The sequence below is a fragment of the Octopus sinensis genome, linkage group LG24 (genome assembly GCF_006345805.1).
Source record: "Octopus sinensis linkage group LG24, ASM634580v1, whole genome shotgun sequence".
Classification (NCBI taxonomy): Eukaryota; Metazoa; Mollusca; class Cephalopoda; order Octopoda; family Octopodidae; genus Octopus; species Octopus sinensis.
Window position 1 is genome coordinate 18,017,520 of NC_043020.1, and position 14,142 is coordinate 18,031,661.

Genomic DNA, 14,142 nt, shown 5'->3' on the forward strand with positions numbered 1-14,142 from the left:
GGCTATTTTGTGATTACAAAGCAATCCAACTGCATCCAAATAAATGCAGTGAGTTCAGAAAAACGACATTACCATACCACCAACAATAACAAATTCTATAATATTCTAAGGCCAAATGGTTAACCTGAAGTCTTTATATTACAACAGTAAAAAAATAAGGTCAAAATGTTAAAAACAAAAAAAAAAGACAGAAAAGAACTGGACAACTCTAAAGTATTTATTTCAAGGCCCTTCAATGAACTCAATCTATTGCATGAAGAGAGGGCCGTACTCTAATGACTGAAACCAGTAAAAGATAAAAGAAAAAAATATACATTCATGCAAGTATACACACACTCATATATACAAACACAAACGCATAGAAACAAACAAACATACATGCATGCACACACATGTTCCAGGGTTTTCAGAAATTTATTTAAATGATAATTAATTTGAAGAAATTAAAGAAACTATTTATAAATACCTTGAAATTATTCCTTTGCGAATGTGTTCTTTAACAAATACGATGCCATTAGGAGAAATTGTCACATCTTTTTCCAGTTTCTAAATTGAAAAAAAAAAAAAAAAAAAAAAAAAAAGAATTTTTTTTAAGAAAAAGAAATAACTGAAAATATTATTATGGTAAATGGAATCTGAGAATGAGGCTGAGCCAGGAAGATACGGGATTAAGTGGTAAGGATAATGAGATTTAAGGAAGAGATGAGAAAAGGCCAAGATGCTTAGCAATACAGAATGTTTGAGAAAACACCACCCAGCTATACATTAATGCACACACACACTCATACACAGAGGAGTCGGTAGAGTATCAGATATATTGCTTTGCAATAATTGTTCCATCTCTCTGCATTCTGCCAAAGTCGACTTTGCCTCTTATACTTTTGGGGGGGTCAATCAATCAAAGTAGCAGTCCAGTACTAATTTGGATCCCCCCCCCACTCCCCTCACTTTCTTTTTGTATGCCTTGTCTGTCTCTCTTTCTCAAACTGTTTTCAGAGCTGGAGAGAGATGGGCTACCTACATTAGATCTAAAATTACCCGAGACACAACAGTACCCTGTGTGTATGAATTAGAAAATGGAAGAGAAGGGAAATAACCCAAACACTGAGCAATTAAATATGAAATCACAAGATTGAAGTAAATACACATTTCTTGGACTGCTTTCTTCTGAAGATAGGCCTTTCTGTCTGAAATATAAAGTTTCTTTTGTAAAACTTTCTGCATTGTGAGAAGCTTTCCTGATTTCCCTTTCCTTTCATTCACTACTTCTAGACTACAATGCTTCAAGCGAACTACAATGCTCTCACATGTATGAATGTGTGTATGTGTATACAGGGTCTGGTGAAAAAAACTGTTGTCTAAATTATGCAAAAATGAAAATAACACTGACATCTCATTTTAACAGATATATTTACCAAAATTACATAAAAATGTTGTGAAATACTAAAGAGTAAATTTATTCAATAAAATCACCATTGGCTTCAACCACAGCCTCCAGATGACTTCAGATGCTCCTGCAACTCTTCTGGACGGTCTCCCTGTTTAAGTTGGTGAATGCTGCCATAATCCTTGCCTTCAGTTCATCTTTGGTGTTACAAAGAGTTTTGTTGGTCACTCGCTCAAATGCGTTCCAAACATAATAATCAAGGGGGTTGCAGTGTGGAAAGTTAGGTGGCCAGATGTTATGGGTGATGTGGTCACAGAAACAGTCTGACAGTCATAACTGGGTTCTTCTGCTGGTGTGGCATAGTACAGAGTCCTGTTGCGAGACATAGGGTCATCCAGCAACCATCTTCTTGACACAGGGTGGCACTACCTCCTCCAGGCACTTGATGTAGGCCTCTGTGTTGAGTCTGAGTCCGTGTGGGAAGATGAATGGAAGCATAATGTTGCCATCACCAATGATCGCTCCAAACACCATGATATTGACTGGATGTTTGATTTTTATCAATTTTGGTATATGTCCTCAGATTGACACTCAAACACTCTGAAATGATCATATTGGAGCTTCCAGCATGAATACCAAACAGTACAAGATGTCATTTCTAAATTTCTGGCAGAGTGAATTGCGTCATAGTGCTGTTTTTCTCACAGACAGTGCCCAACTATACTGTGTAGTCGACAAAATAAAAAACAAACAATGAGCATGTGTGAAATGAAAAGCATAAAATGGTGACAATTTACCCATCGCACCCTATGAATATGAATATGTGTGTATCCATCCAATTTGAATGTTGTAACAGCACCCAAAAAAAGTTAAAAAATCAAAAAGACCTATCAAAGAGATGAATATTGAAAATTTAAAAAAAAAGATTTTGAAATGTAAAAAGTATAAAAATAGGAAGAAAGATAAAAAAACCTACCTTGATTACATCTGGCGGAATATTTAAATGAGTACAACCAAATTTAATGGGACCTTCACTGAAAGATTAAATCATAATAATACATATTACTTAGCAACAATAAACATTATGTTGTTGTTATTGTTGTTGTTGGTGGTGGTGGTGGTGTTGTTATTTAAGATGTGTCTGGGGAGTCTAGAATTACGTGTGTGTGTGCTGCAAATGTTTTGTTTTTCTTGTTAGTACCATGTTTGGTGCATGTTTTACCATTTCTCTGTTTCCAAGCCAAAATGGGTAATAACTTCCACCTTGACTAACATATAATTACAGGTTGTGAAGGAGCAAAACCAGTAAAATACCAAACAAAATATCCCTTTAGGTTCTGAGTTCAAATTCTACTGTTGTCAACTTTGAGTCAGTTAATGAAATTAAGCAGCCCCTAAGTACTAGGATTAAGTAATTCAATGACCCTTCTTGCCCCCTAAATTTTGTGGCCTTGAGCCTATGTTTAATTAGAAGTTCTAGCACCTTAATCAGTTATTCCATAGAATAAAACAAATAGATCAACTTGCTAGAAATGGCAGCTAAATCATCCTCTCAAATCACACTGTACTATCTTAAAAAAAAGAAAAAGACACATTAGATAATGTAGTGATATGAAACTTCTACAAAGATGGGGTTGTCATGGATGTAATGCTTTTCTTCATAAGTCTGTATGTGTCACACTGGGGCTAAACAATGAAGAGGAGGACTCCCTTCAGTCATGAATGACCATAGGATTGCACCTAGAAACTTACCCTCCAAGGTACAAGTCCAGGGAAGGTTGTTTATGGAAGATCAGCAGTCACCCATGCATATCAGTTTTCCCTTTCCATGCCACTGATATTATCCATGGGAAAGGCAAAGGCTGATACAGTTCGGCACCAGTGACGTTGCAACTCATTTCTACAGCTGAGTGTGAAAAAATAAAATGTCTTGCTCAAGAACAAAATGCACAGCCCGGTCCGGGAATTGAATTCAGTACTTCATGATTGTGAGCCTGACACTTTAATCACTGAGCCATGCGCCTTCACTAAACAATGACAACATACTAAACTACTGGTTCTCAAACTTTTCGATACAAAAGGATGTTTTTATATAAATGAATTTTCTTCCATGGACCCAAGAGTTTTTGAAGGATTATCTTACTCATCAAGATCATTGCAGTAATTAACAACAATATTTTTTTTCCCTTTCATCTCTCAATTGAAAGATATATGTAACTGAATATGGGATAGCACTAGCACTCCATTGCTTACGATGACGAGGGTTCCAGTTGATCCGATCAACAGAACACTCTGCTTGTAAAATTAATGTGCAAGTGGCTGAGCACTCCACAGACACGTGTACCCTTCACATTAGTTCTCAGGGAGATTCCATGTGACACAGAGTGTGACAAGGCTGACCCTTTGAAATACATGTACTACACATTTTTGCCAGCTGAGTGGACTGGAGCAACGTGAAAATAAAGTGTCTTGCTCAAGGACAAAACGTGCCGCTGGGAATTGAACTTGTGACCTTATGATCATGAGTGAATACCCCTAACCACTAAGCCACACACCTTCACATAACTGAATGTACAATTAACCCTTTAGCATTTAAACCAGTCATATACAAGATAGGAATTTTGAAAGAAGTATCTATAAAACTAGCTTTTAACCCCTTAATGGATTATTCTGAGTTTACTCGTGTGTTGCAAATGTATCTTTTTAGAACCAGATGAGTATACTCGGTCAAAATTAACTTTTAATTTTAGCACTCAAACGAGTTTATTTGTTTTGTGTCATTTCATTTTTGAGCAATCACAAATTTACTTGCGTTGTCGTACGCCTGGCAGCACATATTCTGGCGCCATTTCAAAGAATTTATGCTTCTGAGTTTTGAACTTTTACTTCAGTGCATTCTCAGATTCTGAAGAAGGTTGATGTTATTTTAGAACCGTCTCGTTTTGATTCTCTGTTATTTATACAAATAAGAGAATTATTTACACATCTTTTTTCTCAAAATCGATGATGATTTAGATATATTCAGCGATCACGAAAGCGATTTTTCATTTCATGATCTGGAAAGTTCTGGGGATGAATTAGACACGTGTAGTTCAGACTCTGACAATTTTTCAGAAGATGACAAAGAAGATAATCAGATAGATGCACGTGCATGGCACGAAATCAATTGCTCGTCCGATTCGAAGAGAAAGCAGATACATGTGTGATGTCTGCAAGATAACTTTGTGTGTAACTCCTTGTTTTAAAAATTATCATTCTAAATAAACTGTCTATCTCATTTTTTAAACATTTTCCTTTGATTCAAAAGCAAACAAACTGCCTGCATCAGTTGTTGACTGCCATGACACTGCATCATTTAAGGCCCTCATGCTTTCCAAAATCCGCCGAAAATACACCTGATTGTCCCCCTTCCATACTCATACACATATGTGTATGTCATGACTCATGCACTGTTCTTTTCCTGATGCTTGTACATTACCCTATGTACTATACATACACTTTAGATGAGTTGTAGTGCACCTGAGCACTGTACACAATGTTTTATTATTATTATTATTATTATTATAAAGACAGTTAAGTTATATGTATTTTTTCAATGTCCGAATTAACTTGTTTAAATCCAAATGAGTAAAAGTACATTTTAATTTCTATAATAAAAAACTTTTTTTTGTAATTAACACAGTGTAAATAATTAAAACAGGAAATAAAAAAATATGCTGTGAAATGAAACGCCATGTCAAAATAATTGATCCATTAAGGGGTTAAAGATTGAATGGCTATGGACGTTCATCAGAATAAAATTGTAATCAAAAGGGTCCATAGGTAAAAAATGGTTGAGAACTCTTGGGTAAGATCAGCAGTTCTCAACCAGATTTTGTTGTTGAAGTTTATGTGCAATAAAATTGTTTATACTTCTACAATGCACAAAATATTTTAACAATTTTTTAATACAATTCTTAATAATATTTAATTATAAAAATATAATGGGATTTTTAAACAAGGAATCGAAATTGAAATCAAATTCGATGACTGGCATCCGTGCTAGTGGAGCACTAAGAGCACCATCCCAGTGTAATCGTTGCCAGAGTAACAAACAGGCTTCTGTGCTAGTGGCACGTAAAAAGCACCATTCGAGCGTGATTGTTACCTACGTCGCCTTACTGGCACTTGTGCTGGTGGCACATGAAAAAACATTTGAGCGAGGTCGTTGCCAGTGTGGATGGACTGGCTCCTGTGCAGGTGGAACGTAAAAAGCAACATTTGAGTGTGGCCATTGCCAGTACCACTAGTACCTCATGCTGGTGGCATGTAAAAGCACCCACTACACTCTCGGAGTGGTTGACATTAGGAAGGGCATCCAGTTGTAGAAACTCTGCCAGATCAGATTGGAGCCTGGTGCAGCCATCTGGTTTGCCAGTCCTCAGTCAAATCATCCAACCCATGCTAGCATGGAAAGCGGACGTTAAACAATGATGATGATGGAATGGCTATGAGGGTCCACCCAAGTAAAATAGGGGTCAAAGGGGTTCATAGGTAAAAAAATGGTTGAGAAGCATTAGTTTAGATGAATGAGGTAAAGAACATCTCAGAGTTTCATAAAGACGGAGGTACTTACTGAGCTGTAGCCAAATGATCAAGTCGGCCAAGACAAGTTGAGAAACAGTAATTATAAGCAATCATGATGGAAGGGTAGAGAGATTGAAAATCTAAAACTGCTACAGGATCACTGTAGAAATTGGAAAGTGGTTCAAGATTAAGTGGAATACACTCAGGTGCTTGCATCTTACTCCGTTGATGTACGCTTGGAGATACGGCCACGAAATTGAGAGGTTTGGCAATTCTTAACATCATTGATTCAACTCGGTACTGAAAAAAAAAAACAGATTCAAAGAAAAATAAAATCAACAATAACAAATACAAACTTAAAAGGGTTTCAGTAAATCTTTTACTTGTTTCAGTCATTAGATTGGGACACGACCCTGAAGAATTTGTTTAGTCAATGAATTGACCCCAGTGATTTTTTTATAAGCCAGGGACTTATTCAGTTGATCTCTTATGCCGAATTACTAAGTTATGTGGACATAAACACACCAACACCAGTTGTCAAGTGGTGGTGGAGGACAAACACAGATACACACACATACATATACAATAGGCTTCTTTCAGTTTCCATCTACCAAAACCACTCACAAGGCTTTGGTCAACCCAAGGAAGACACTTGCCTAAGGTTCCACACAGTGGGACTGCACTTAGAAGCATGTGGTTGGGAAGCAAACATCTTATTTCTTTACTGCCCATAAAGGGCTACACACAGACGGGACAAACAAAGGGATTAAGTTGATTGTATCGACTCCAGTGCATAACTGGTACTTATTTAATCAACGCCAAAAGAGTGAAAGGCAAAGTTGACCATGACAGAATTTGAACTCAGAACGTAGCGGCAGAAGAAATACCTATTACTTTACTGCCCACAAGGGGCTAAAGATAGAGGGGACAAACAAGGAGAGACAAATATTATATCGACCCCAATGCATAACTGGTACTTATTTAATCGACCCCAAAAGGGTGAAAGGCAAAGTCGACCTCGGCAGAATTTGAACTCAGAATGTAGCGGCAGACGAAATACCGCTAAGCATTTTGCCCAGCATGCTAACGTTTCTGCCAGCTCGCTGCCTTGGGAAGAAAACTTCTTACCACACAGCCATGCCTGGTAACAAACATCAAAATATGATGAGTTCTTTTGTCTAAGTATCTGATGAGGAATGATCATATTTTGGATTGATAGAATTATTAGAGTATATATTAGCAACAGTGGCAGTGTTAATACCAAGAGGTAATATTTATCCTCACTTAAACCTGGATGTTCTGTTAGAACAAACTATACTGTGGTGAATACCATGAAAGAAACTCACATATAGGCTTTTATGGTGCAAAATACACTTGTTTATATCACTAGTGAGGAAATAAATCTTTGCCATCTTCAGTACTGAGACTACCAGATCACATGGTTTCAACCTTCCTTGGTCTTGTCAATGATGGACACTGTACCACTAGAAAGAGCAACAACTCATCTCCCCACCAGCAATATATAAAAAAAAAACAGTGCCAGAACCGGTGCTGGTGTCACAATTACCAGTATGGGAGTTTCTCTCATGGTAACTACCACAGTACAGTTCATACTAACAGAACAATCATGTTTAAGTGGGGATAAATATTAACCTTCAGTATTATATATATATATATATTAACAAGCTCACTGGTTAATCACGACACCAGCGTCTCTTTTGGCACAGCATGGAGAAAGCAGATATCTATTATCTTTTACTTGTTTCAGTCGTTAGATTGTGGCCATGCTGGAGTACTGCCTTGAAGAATTTTAGTCAACTGAATCAGCTCAAGTACTTATTTGTTTTAAAGGTTGGTACTTATTCTATCAGTCTCTTTTGCCCTACCACTAAGTTATGAGGACATAAACAAACCAACACCTGTTATCAAGCGGTAGTATGGGATAAACACAAACACACACACAGATACGTATGTGTGTATATATATATATATATATATAAATATATATATATGTGATATGCTTCTTTCAGTTTCCGTCTACTAAATCCACTTGAAGACAGATGCCCAAGGTGCCACACGCTGGGAATGAACCCAAGACTATGTGGTTGGGAAGCAAACTTCTTACCACACAGCCATGCAGGCACCTAGTCAAGCAAAGACAAGGATTGATGATGGTGGCAATGATGGCTAGTATCCTCAAAGTGGTTTTCAGTGAAGTTCCCTCTGTTGCAGTTCCTGTTTTTTTTTCTGTAGATGTTTAGAGTTATCATCAACAGAACCAATTGCACCCATCTGGGAGTGAGTTACTTTGTAGTTAAAGTCAATGGAAAGATCTGAAATCGAGTTGTTTCTTACCTGAGAACCTCTTGACAGAACATGGTAGAACTCGATGCCAAATACACGGGCCATCTCACTGGTTTTGCTGATCAGGTCCAGACTTTCAATAAGGGAAATATTTCCTTTTGATCTGATGATGTAGTAATTCAATACTCGCCATCTGTTGACAAATAATTAAAAAAAGAGAAAAAAAACATGGTCAAACAAACCAAATTACATTAATGAATTTAACGAATCTATGTGGAAAAGATAAGAACATAAACTGTTATCAATACAAGTTTAAATGATCATCATATGGCGTAGTGGTTAAGAGCGCGGGCTACTAACCCCAAGATTCCGAGTTCGATTCCAGGCAGTCACCTGAATAATAATAATAATAATAATAATGATAATAATTTTGTCTTGGTATAAAAGATTGGCTACAGCAAATATTCTGCTCAATACCACAGATTTGCTTGTCAGTTGTTTGACCGTAACCAGTCAAACATGTCCCTTAGTGGCTGACGATATGTGCATCTCTGATCACGAGCAGAAGTAGTCGGGGAGCATCATAGCCATGTGTTGAGAAGGATTCTTTGGGGTTTGAATAATTCCCCTCTGGAAACATTGGTGTTTCGTTCTACATCCTTAAACAACCCTTATTCAGGAACCTTTTGAGCAGGATGGGTTACTCGACTAGAAGAAAATTCTAACTAGGCCCCACCTGCAAGGTCATGTGCTGTTTATCTTGATATGAGATCACCATGTCACGCATATATGGTTGTGATGCATGTGCCTAGTGTACCCTTATCACATGGGTAGTCATGATGGGTATACTGAGCTTCATATATTTTACCCCAGTGTCACTTTGATGGCATGCACTGCTCTCTCACTCATTAATGATAATAATAATAATAATAATAACAATAATAATAACAACATCGAAAAATACCTTAGGAATGAGAACCCAGGTTCAAAATTTCCCCAAGACACCTGAAGAAGGCTGGAGGGTATATCAGCCGAAACGTTATGTTAACAACAAACAAGATGAGGACAAATATCCATCAAATGTAAATAATGTACATAATTCTTCATCTCTTAAATATAGAACTGTATCATCATTATTATTGTTATCTTTATCTTCTATCCTTTACTTGTTTCAGTCATTAGACTGTGGCCATGCTGGGGCACTGCCTTGAGGAATGTTAGATGAATGAATTGACCCTGTGTTATGAGGTAATCCTGAACACCCTCACCTGACTGAAGGTGGACTAACCCCTTACAATAAAGAAGAGCTGAGTGAACTGTCGGGGATGTTCGTTTACTGTGTTAGTTCAATGTGTGTTGGTTTAACAGTCCGTAGTTGAATAGTGAATACTGAGTTAACATATATTTCTGTGATAGAGTATTTTTAGACAACCACAACCAACATCGCTTGACAACTGATGCTGGTGTTTACATCCCCATAACTTAGCGGTTCGGCAAAAAGAGACTGATAGAATAAGTACTAGGCTTACAAAGAATAAGTCCTGGGGTCGATTTGGTCGACGAAAGGCGGTGCTCCAGCATGGCTGCAGTCAAATGACTGAAACAAGTAAAAGAGTAAAAGTGTAACCACATGGTTCTGGATTCAGTCCAACTACATGGCACCTTGGACAAATATTTTCTACTATTAACTTGGGCTGACCAAAGCCTTGTGAGTGGATTTGGCAGATGGAAACTGAAAGAAGCCCATCATATATATACATGTCTACATGTATGTGTCTTTGTGCCTGGGTTTGTCCCCTACCACTGCTTGGCAACTGGTGTTTGTGTGCTTATGTCCCTGTGACTTAGTAGTTCAGTACTAGAGACTGATAGAATAAATACCAGGCTTAAAAAATAGTACTGAGGTTGAGTCACTTGAATTAAGATCCTTCAAGGCGGTGCCCAAGCATGGCCACAGTCTAATGACTGAAACAAGTAAAAGATAAGTGTGGTGTTCTGTGGCTGAATTTAACCAAAAGAAAATGAAATGAAGACAAAGACAAACCTATGTAAATCTGTCTGGTGATTGAACCAGGTTGTCAAGGATTTGTTTGAGTAGTGTGGTGTCCGTTGGTGCAACACATGAAAATATGCATTCTCAAATGTGTAAATATTCAGGGTGACCTGTCAAATGTAAGAAATTATTTTGAAATTATATATAGAAAAACAAAGTAGTGAAGGTTATGTAAATTACTTAAATTGCAAAAGAAAAAAAAACTTCATCGTTAATATTTGAAAACTAGCAAACCCATCTGTCCTCTGGACGGTTTAACTTGCTTTCGTGGTATTTTTTTCACCAAATAATTGAACTACCGAGAAGGTTTATGTGTAGCATGGCAATCTGTTTCCGATTAACCTAGGAACGGATCAAGTATTAAGCATTTTATTGTTATCGCCCCTTCATCATATTTCGAAATATCCCCTTGAATCGATAAAAAATCACTCTTTTTGCCTTAGCAACCACAACTTTATAACTTGCAAATTTTAACCATCGCGGGTCTCATCCACATCACACATTTTGTATCCCTACCAATTTTCAGCTCGATCCTAGCCTTGGTTTGGTCCCATTAACCGTCAAAGCAAAATGTGCATACAATTTTCGTCCAAGGACTGTTATATAGATATAGATAAATTTTTCCAGGATGTTGCTGTTATTAGATCGACCTTAGACTAACCACTGTTTCAGTAAACCTATGGTACAGATGTAGGTTGGAGTTGTGTGGTAAGAAGCTTGCTTCTGAACCACATATAGGTGTGTGTGTGTGTGTCCAATTGTCTCCCACCACTGCTTGACAACTGGTGTTGGTTTGTTTACTTTTTGTAACTTAGCAGTCAAACAAATGAAATCAATAGAATAAGTATCAGGCTTAAGAAAATGTACTGGAGTTGATTCTTTAGGCCAAAAATTCTTAAAGGCTGTGCTCTAAAATGGCAGCAGTCTTATGAGTGAAGCCAGTAAAAGATAGTAGTCACTGGTCAAAGTTTTAGTTATTACCAGAATATCTGGATCTTTTCCTTTTGAACGGCAGTTTTCAACACAATTTCTAGTTAAACTAAACACTTTTAAACTTCGTATACTGATAGAATGTATCAAAATAAAACATTTTTTTCTCTTGGCTTTCTTGAGAAAATTGTAAATGATTTTAGCTCAGTAGAGGCAATTGATTGGTTAAAATTCGAAAAATTAAACTACGTTAAACTTACAAATTACAATTTTCTCAAGAAAGCCAAGAGAAAAAAATGTTTTATTTTGACACATTCTACCAGTATATGAAGTTTTAAAGTGTTTAGTTAACTAGAAATTGTGTTGAAAACTGCCGTTCAAAAGGAAAAGAATTGAATATCTTTATTGTGGAGTACAGCAAATGTGTGTCAGTTTTAGGACAGGCACACCATGTCCCTTGCATGTCATAAGAAGCAAGTAAAAGATTTGACAACAGGAAGACCATCTGGTTGTAAAAGACAGCATCAGAAATACCGTCCAACCAATACCAAAATGGTAAAGTAAATGTAAGACATTGATGAAGAGAAGATATCTTTAGTGTAGAACATACATCGGCACAGGCATGACTATGTGGTAAAAAGTTTGCTTTCCAACCACATGGTTCTGGGTTCAGTCGCACTGTGTGGCACCTTGGGAAAATGTCTTCTACTATGACTTTGCGCAACCAAAGCCTTGTGAGTGAATTTGGTAGATGGAAACTGAAAGAAGCCCATCGTGTGGATGAGCATGGCCTATGCCAGTTCCGCCCGACTGGCCCTCGTGCCAGTGGCACGTAAAAGCACCCACTACACTCTCAGAGTGGTTGGCGTTAGGAAGGGCATCCAGTTGTAGAAACTCTGCCAGATCAGATTGGAGCCTGGTGCAGCCATCTGGTTCACCAGTCCTCAGTCAAATCGTCCAACCCATGCTAGCATGGAAAGCAGACGTTAAATGATGATGACGACGATGATATGTGTGTGTGTGTGTATGTGTGTGTGTGTGTGTGGTGTGTGTGTGTGTGTGTGTGTGTCTCTCTCTATATTTGTGATTGTCCCCCCCACACTGCTTGGCAACTGGTGTTGGTGTGTTTACATCCCTGTAACTTACAAGTTTGGCAAAAAAAGACCAACAGAATAAGTACCAAGCTTAAAAAAAAAAGGACTGGAGTTGATCCATTCAAGTAAAAGTTCTTCAAGATGTTGCTCCAGCATGACCACTTTTAAGTAAGTAAAAGATAAAAAAGACAAAAAGACATGATTCTCTCATTTTAAAGACAGTCAGGGAGTTGGTATTTTGTATTTGCCATAATCTACAGATCAATTATGTTTCTCAAGTTTAAAAGGAACAGCAACATGGTGGAAACTAAAGAAATGGCAAGACTCAGGTTCTGCTGCTCACTGAAGTCGACTTTGTCTTTCATCCTTTGTTGGTTGATAAATATCAGCTTAGAGCAGTGGACTGGCAAAATTGGTCTTTGTCAGGAATGCTAAAATTGTAATTGCATTGATTGATTGATTGTAAAACAGATCTTTTCTTACATTTATCTGGCAGTCAGAAAAAAAAAACAGGAATATAACATATAACACTATTAGTACTTACTTCGTGACGTAGAATTTTCCAAAGATTAAGAACTATCCGGCCAGGCAGTTGGATGTCGAAATCCTCACGGAACTGAACAGCTTTTGTATCTAGGAATGAGAGAGATCAAGACAATTTCTATAGAAGTCTGACAAGTGATGTGATACATAAATTACAGCAAGTAGGATTAACCAATTGGATATCAACATTCCTACGATTACCTTCAGTTCTATACAATTTTCCTATGTTTTCCTATGGCCTCGGGTCGACCAAAGCCTTGTGAGTGGATTTGGAAGACAGAAACTGAAAGAAGCCCGTTGTATATATGTATGTGTGTGTTTATGTGTTTGTCCCCCCAATCGCTTGACAACCGACGCTGGTGTGTTTACGTCCATGTAACTTAGCAGTTCGGCAAAAGAGACCAATAGAATAAGTACTAGGTTTACAAAGAATAAGTCTTGGGGTCGATTTGCTCGACTAAAGGCAGTGCTCCAGCATGGCCACAGTCAAATGACAGAAACAAGTAAAAGAGATGAAAATTACAACAACAGCAGCACCACCACCACCACCTACTACTACTACTACTACTACTTCTTCTTCAAGTAGTCACAACTGATATGTTGTGGCAGGGATCTTAGTCTCTTATTAACTTTGGCAGGCTCTCAATTTTGTGTTGTGTGACCTTCCTGCTCTATTATTGTGTGCAAATGATGAATAAACCAGAAAATTTATAATCGTAATAACAATATATCATTCCAGACATTTAAACATTGAAAAGAATAATTACTTGGAATTCTGGAAATTTTGGTAGCCAGTTCTATATTAAGGAAAGCAGCCCTCTGTAGTAAGTAACCCCATGACAAGGTGGTGACTTCATAACCGATGAGCATATCAGGATCCCAACTGCAATAATAAAAATAGTAATAACAAGTTTGATTGAGGATCATTTTCATCTTATACCTACACACACACTTCTATGTAAATATCAAACAATGAGAATGAGTGCTTAACACTCCATTAGTGGATAAAAATTCATTTGTGCATTAAGGCTACCATTGGTTTCATGCGGAGGAAGACCTCAACAATTATCAGGCCTATCACACAGAACATGAAACCAATGGTAGCCTTAATGCACAAATAAATTATATATGTGATAATAAGGTACATGGTGGAGAGAATCATGTAGGGGGAGGAGTGAAGGAAATAGCAGTGGGTCAAGTAGGAAAAGGTGATAAAGGGCAACATCAGGGAGATAATATGGAGTGTAAGGGAATGATATTGTGCA

At 37.5% G+C, this 14,142-nt stretch overlaps 1 protein-coding gene across 1 annotated transcript in view; it reads right to left on the reverse strand.

Moving 5' to 3' along the window:
• The window catches only part of LOC115223813, a 201,092-nt gene that overhangs the window by 17,970 nt on the left and 168,980 nt on the right, over nt 1–14,142 (reverse strand). Inside the window, exons 21-27 of the mRNA XM_029794483.2 lie at nt 13,645–13,760; nt 12,879–12,967; nt 10,302–10,420; nt 8,309–8,450; nt 6,003–6,253; nt 2,364–2,421; nt 467–546 (exon numbers count right to left, since the gene is read on the reverse strand). Coding sequence (XP_029650343.2) covers nt 467–546; nt 2,364–2,421; nt 6,003–6,253; nt 8,309–8,450; nt 10,302–10,420; nt 12,879–12,967; nt 13,645–13,760 — 855 coding nt within the window. The remainder of the gene's footprint in view (nt 1–466; nt 547–2,363; nt 2,422–6,002; nt 6,254–8,308; nt 8,451–10,301; nt 10,421–12,878; nt 12,968–13,644; nt 13,761–14,142) is intronic.